This window comes from Mya arenaria, chromosome 6 (genome assembly GCF_026914265.1).
Source record: "Mya arenaria isolate MELC-2E11 chromosome 6, ASM2691426v1".
Classification (NCBI taxonomy): domain Eukaryota; kingdom Metazoa; phylum Mollusca; class Bivalvia; order Myida; family Myidae; genus Mya; species Mya arenaria.
Genome location: NC_069127.1, coordinates 22389908 through 22396825, shown reverse-complemented (window position 1 = coordinate 22396825; position 6918 = coordinate 22389908). Strand labels below are relative to the sequence as shown.

Here is a 6918-nt window from a genome sequence, read left to right as displayed (position 1 = left end):
GAGTTTTGACTGTTCTCTATAATTTCTGAAAATTTTAATGCATTATTGTGAATAATAAACTAGATAGCCGCTTCAGAACACATATACCCATGCCGTTTTAATAATGACGTTACGAACGTCATAATGTATGTTTTGACGTCACTTATATCTTATTTCTTTTTTTGACGTCAGTTACAGAAAAATGTTATAATTTTCAACACTAAAATATTTTCAGCAGAATTACAATGGTTTAATGATTCTATTCAACTAAAAACACAGAACAACCCGTTTTTTACAGTAATTACAGTGGTACAAAGTTACCAACAGTCAATTTTATAGAATATGGGTGGGTTTAGAACATGGGTAACCATGGCAACAAATATAATATTTAGTGATTTTTTCAAACATGACCAGTTTCTAATTTGATTATTCTGTATAGGACAATTTGTTTCCTGGACATATTAGGACATGAAAAAATTATCATTTTTTAACACTTTTGTGAGGCTATTTACTCAATTTTATTTCGATGTCACTAATGCTGGTTTTTGCATGGAACAGCACATATATATTACATTGTTGGGTCAATTGTTTTATGAACCAACAGTTATTCAGAGTTCTCATGGAATATATAAAAAAATGTATAATACATTGTTGGGTCACCAATCTCAAATACTACCAGTAGCTATCTTATTTCTGAAGGTTACGTTATCGGGCACCAGGGCAACACTTAATTAGGAACCAAATTAATGTCAAGGTCACAGTTATCTGAAATATAGAATGCCTGTGCACTCAAACATTTCTACTCAATAACTTGAATAACTTGATCAATAGGTCAAGGCCACTGATTTTTAATCTAGTCAGTGCCATTAATTGAAACCCATTAAGCTTAGGACTACCTTATGTGGTGTTATAGATGATCATGGTCTGTAGGTGATGCTTATTTTTATACCCCCAGAAACCAAGTTCGAGAAGGGGTATATAGGAGTCGGCACTGTCGTTGTTGTTGTCATCGTCATCATCGTCATGGTTGATGTAGGCATGAAAAACTTTAACCTTTGTTCTTGAAGCTACTGCAATGAAACTTCACTCAGTTGTTAACAATCACAAGGGCTACAATCTGACCAAGAGCCATAACTCTGTGATGCTTTGTTGTCAGAATTATGTTTATGGACTTAGGAAATAACAGACAAGAGTTGGCCTCTCGTTTTGAATTGTCTCTTCAAGACGATAATGGAGTAATAGCCCATGATAACAAAACCTTGTTGTGTCAGGAGCTGGGGCGGAGGTATTGATAGTTTTAGGGTTTTTTTTATCTGTAGGTTAAATGTCAAGGTCACTGTGTTAGGATTTTGATGAGAGGAAGTTTTCTGGCTAACTTGCGGAAGGTTGATTGTTCTACCCAGATGCTTGATTGATTCATACAATACTAATTAATAGAGTAAGGCAATTGCCATGCACCAGTGAGACCCATTCATAGTCAAATGTTTGACATTTTTAGCTCGTCTGTTTTTCGAAGAAAAAAAGTCGAGTTATTGTGATAGTCTTGGCGTCGTCTGCATCGTCGTTTTCGTCGTCCAAAAACTTTAACCTTACCTCATAACTCAAAAACCGTTCAACATTTTCAAATGAAACTTGGTACACATGTTCCTAGGAATAGTACGCACATCTATACAAGGTCACATAACTCTGGCCTTACTAATTACTCAGTTATTCCCATTTTCGGACATAAAAAACAGACGAGCGTTGGCACCCACTCTGCAGTGCTCTTGTTTATAATACAGTGTAATGCAATTTTCAGAGTTACCAGACATAAACCAGTTGTTAGATGAAAATGAGTCTGATGATGAAGCGTCGGAGGAAAGAGGTAAATAAAGTTTACTCTCCAGTGATTTTATTCATGTGAACTTTTGAGATTGTTCTTTGTCTGAACAATATCTCCACATGTTGGGTAAAGGTGATGAAAAAAGTAAAACGCACACAATTTTGATTTGGATTAGCCTAATCTAGTTACTCAACAAACAGTTATATTTAAAACATGCAAAAATGTTGAGTTTTTTTTATAAATTTGATATTTGAAAGGTGCTGATTACATGGAGACCAGATGGAGATTAGAGACTATTTATTTACAACCTTCAGAACTGTTGGAATATGTGTTAAGATTGGTACTGTAGACAGAGACCATCAACAGAACACTGTAGGGTCAATATGTTTTTTCATCCATTGTCATCTGCTGAAACCCAAAGGATGGGCTGAGCCGTACTCCAACAGATCCTGAGCGATTCAGCAGATGGTAATGGAAAACAACAAGTGTGTTGACCCTGATCGTGTATAAATAAATATAATCAAAATATTGCCAATTCATCATTTAACCTTATAATAGTAACCACTGTTTTCTGACATCATACATTTTGCAGTTTTGCAATGATATCTTTTATTAAAGCAGCTTTTTATGCTCATTCAGGTGCAGATTTTTATGCATAACTGTGATTTTATTCAGGTCTTGTTCCCTTCGAGACTGAGACTAGCGAGGCAGTATATTCTCAGACGGAGACTAGCGAGGCAGTTGAAGGTCCTGATCCTATAGAAACTGAGACAAGCAAGTCGGTTGTTGATCCTGATCCCATAGAGACCGTGGCAGTTGACTCTCAGACCGAGACTAGTGTTGAAACTGATCCTGCAACATCTAGTGGTAAATTGTCTTTATCATTGTCACTATATATTGTCGATCTAATTCCAAAAGGATGTAACTCATTCACAGTTGTAAAGAAGTTATGTCCTTTTGTAATTAGATCGACAAAAAAGAAATATACACTTAGACCCCCCTCCCTGTTCATTTGTTGACCTATATACATTGTATATAGACCTGTGACCTTGACCTACATAAATGAACACTTAAAAATGTGTGACTGTAAGATGCACATACATGCCAAGTACCAGTATGAAGCAGCTATTTTATTCACTCACAACTTAGGTTCACTGTGTAAAACATAATAAGATCAAAACAGGTGACAAATACAGGCTTTCCAGCGTTCCTCTTTTTTCCTACTATTTCTTTTTTTCCCTACCTTTTTGAGATGGCTCCTATTTTTTCCTGCTTTTTCAAAAAAGCTCCTATCCAATTTTTTAGCTCACCTGAGCAAAGCTCACCTAGATCAGAGGTCAAGGTTACATTTTCCTTAAAGGTCAAGCTCATTTGAGATCTATCAAAAAATATTTTTTTACATATAACTTAATATTGATCATAATTATGCAACCACATGCAACAGTAACTTGAAAATTAGAATGTGAGAGGTGTATAAGAATTACAAATTTTGTGTTGTGCGAAACTCTGAAATGGCCTGGGGTACAGCATCAAACTTGACAGAAATATTACCACCATTAGCTGTTGTGCACCTACTATTTTTATACCCCCATCAAACAAAGTTTGAGGGGGGTATACTGGAATCACCCTGTCGGTCGGGCGGGCGGTTTGTTTGTCGGGCGGTTTGTTTGTCGGTTGGTCGGTTGGTCTGTCCACAGCTAACATATACAGTTTGTGGAGCGAACTCCTCCTTCAGTTTTTGACGGATTGTAATGATACTTGGTATATATCATCAACATGAATGGTAGATGTGCAAGACGTATTTTTGGTGCATATACCTCAAGACGTTTCAGAGTTATCTGCCCTTGAACTTAGGCTGTTTTCTTGCAACATTGTGCACAATTGTTCAATAGGGTAGGTAGTTTGTGGAGCGAACTCCTCCTTCAGTTTTTGACGGATTGCAATGATACTTGGTAAACATCATCAACATGAATGGTAGAAGTGCAAGACATATTTTTGGTGCATATACCCCAAGCCGTTTGATAGTTATCTGCCCTTGAACTTAGGCTGTTTTCTTGCAACATTGTGCACAATTGTTAAATACGGTAGCTAGTTTGTGGAGCGAACTTCTCCTTCAGTTTTTGATGGATTGCAATGATACTTGGTATACATCATCAACATGAATGGTAGAAGTGCAAGACGTAGTTTTAGTGCATATACCCCAAGACGTTTTAGAGTTGTCTGCCCTTGTACTGAGGCATTTTATATAGTGCTTACTTATATGTATCAGATGGCATCTTGGTTTGTGACAAGGAGGCGGATGGGGTATTTGTCACATTCAGTGACTGTTCTAGTTTGGATTGTCTCTTAAAGACGATTGCGGAGTTATTGCCAATTATAACTTAGAATTGTATAGGCTTTGTGTAGCCCATTACTCTGAAACAGATTGGGGTGCAGCCATCAAACTTGACGGGAATATTCCTCACCATGAGTTGTTGGTCTCTTAAAGACAATTACAGAGTTATTGACAATTATAACTTAGAATTGTGTATTAAGCTTTGTGTCTTGTGTTACTCCGAAATTGATTGGTGTACGTCAAACATTAAGTTCATTAAAATGTTTAAGACTAAAAAAAATATTGATTTATATTGTACCATGGATTTTCCTACAGTCTTCTGCTAATGATTATGGAGTTACTGCCCCTGATTATTAAATAAAGGAGAGGGGAACAGGGGAGACCTTTTTTAGTGACAGAAAACACCTCTAGTTAGAAACTGCACTGGCTTTGCAATTGCATCACTTGCTCTAATGCACTTCTACTATAAGGAGTAAAATATTAAATGTGTTTATGTGATATATTTATATCTTGCATTGATCAATGTGACAGATTAGTAATTTTTTTCAGGAAAACGGGGGGAAAAGAGACCTTGGACAAAAAGTGCTGAGGAATTTTTGAGAAGAGCTTTCAAAAGTTACCTCACCAGAAAAGCAGCTAGTGTCCACAATACAGACATAATCATGGCTCAAAACACATGTGCCGAATTATCTGAAAGATCAAAGGCTCAAATAAGGTCCAAGTTAAACAACATGAAGTTGGGGAAATCAAAATAATCTCCTGTGTTACAGAGGAACTGGAGAACATGACTGTTCCATCTTTAGATGATGTTTGTGCAACTTTAAAGTGTTGCTTTCTGACAATGAAGCGTAGCTTTAAACGATTTTTTATAGAAAATGATTTTCGTAAGGTGTTTATGTGGTCGTTAATTAATGCTGATGATTCGTGGTTCGATCTGTGAATCGTCATCTCTGACTCGTGGATCGAATCGGATCGCCACTTGACCGGCGATCCACAGCCCTACAAATTGGACAATCATTATGTAATAATCAAAATTGATAATAGAACTATCACTAAAATATTTTGATGCTCTTTTCTGACAATATTGTCAATATTGTCAAACATTCTATTTTATCTAGAAGTCGGAGGCAAAATTACCTATTTATATTTCAAAGTGATATAAACCTTCAAAGCAAATAAATAGGATCCTGATGAAACAACTACAGATGCTGTCTCGACGGGGTCCAAACTATTTACATATCAAATTGGTTACAGGGTTGATTGTTCATACTTCTTTATATCCAGAAGTTCTTTTTACAATATTCAGTTAAAAAAAACTAATGTCTTGCTGTCAGTTTTTGATTGCCTCCAACTGTCCCCACTTTCAGGAAACGACTTAAGCCTCTTGGTGGGCCAATTTGGAAATTGGTTCCTGATCCAATTTTGTTAACAGATCTGATCATCATGTCTACTAGAAGTAAGACATGTTATATCTAAATCCATACATTTTGAAATTTTAAATTCATTCAGCCCTAGTGTCAAAGATAAGCGTGGAATCATACCGATTCGACCCAATAGCTTAATGCATTTTATATATTATATATAACATATTGGGTCTAAAGCCCCAGTAAAATGATGGGTCTGACCCAAGAAGTTGGTGACACTAAAAAGGTACCTATGTCTCAAGATTTTCTGATGTATATTGATATACATAGCATTCCAACAGTCAATCTATACTGTATATAGGACAGTGACGCCTGTATCACTATTATATCTAGTAGGTCCCAATAAATATGGATAGGATTATAGTCCCAATAAGTTGGCGAGTTTAAGTATATATATATATATATATATATATATATATATATATATATATATATATATATATGCCATGGAATAATATCACACTGAACTTTAACACGAACTAGTTTTAACCAGAGACAAACCGATTGCGTCATTGTGATCTATTTAAAAGTTAATGCTTTTAAGACATCCATCACTTTTCATTTCAAATAATCGAGTTGACTTATTCTATAGAATCAATACATATTTTCAATAATAAGACATTAATTTATTATTAAGTATTTATTTGTGTTTACACATGCCATAATAATATAAAATAGTATGTTCTAGCTTGATCTGCAAACGAGTTAAACCCCATTTATGTTGATTCTTTTCCACAATTTACTCTTTGATATCCTAATTGTAACCGTTGTCGCCAAAATTGCAGTCCAGTGTCGTATCCACTGTGTCACGAAGGCTCGCCCTAAACAGTTGGAATATAAGCTATATACCTAACTTGGTAATATCACGTGATAACATCGACTAGCCAATCACGCATAAGGAATGAATTCTACTAAGTAGACATACCTAGTCATCTTTTGTAATGGAAAAATACCATAAACTGCGAAAATAAATTAATTGTAAACTATTTGGTTCTTCAGTTAGTAAGTTTCAATGCATTGTACACATCGATTTCAAGTTTATGCCAGTTTTCGACAATTTTCTTTTTTGTTTCGCTATTTCATCATACGGAGTACAGCCCCTTTAAAAGTTTGGTTGTTTGAATAACATTGACAACTTTACACTGTGCAAACATATTACCAAGCACTGGCTCATACTTTTCGGATAATGTACTAGCAACATAGGATTGTTTATTCATCAAGCCCTTTAAAAGAAAAATAAATAATGATAGGTCAGACAACTTTTCATTCAATGCTTTTAAAAGTAAAAAGCTTTACCAGTACGATTCAATACGTCGTACAATTATTCAAGCTGACATAAATATCATATGTCTTTAGCA

At 35.3% G+C, this 6918-nt stretch overlaps 1 protein-coding gene across 1 annotated transcript; it reads left to right on the top strand.

Moving 5' to 3' along the window:
• Positions 1 to 321: 321 nt before the first annotated feature.
• On the top strand, positions 322 to 5135 carry LOC128237637 (uncharacterized). The gene is made up of 4 exons (XM_052953227.1): positions 322 to 325; positions 1778 to 1843; positions 2477 to 2668; positions 4686 to 5135. Exons 1-4 carry the CDS (start codon positions 322 to 324, stop codon positions 4889 to 4891), a joined length of 468 nt encoding a protein of 155 aa, XP_052809187.1. The 3' UTR covers positions 4892 to 5135.
• Positions 5136 to 6918: the final 1783 nt, after the last annotated feature.

Coding starts and splice junctions, on each gene's coding strand:
- LOC128237637 (XM_052953227.1), top strand. Junction 1,844..2,476: donor TGAAGCGTCGGAGGAAAGAG/GTAAATAAAGTT, acceptor GATTTTATTCAG/GTCTTGTTCCCTTCGAGACT. Junction 2,669..4,685: donor TGATCCTGCAACATCTAGTG/GTAAATTGTCTT, acceptor AATTTTTTTCAG/GAAAACGGGGGGAAAAGAGA.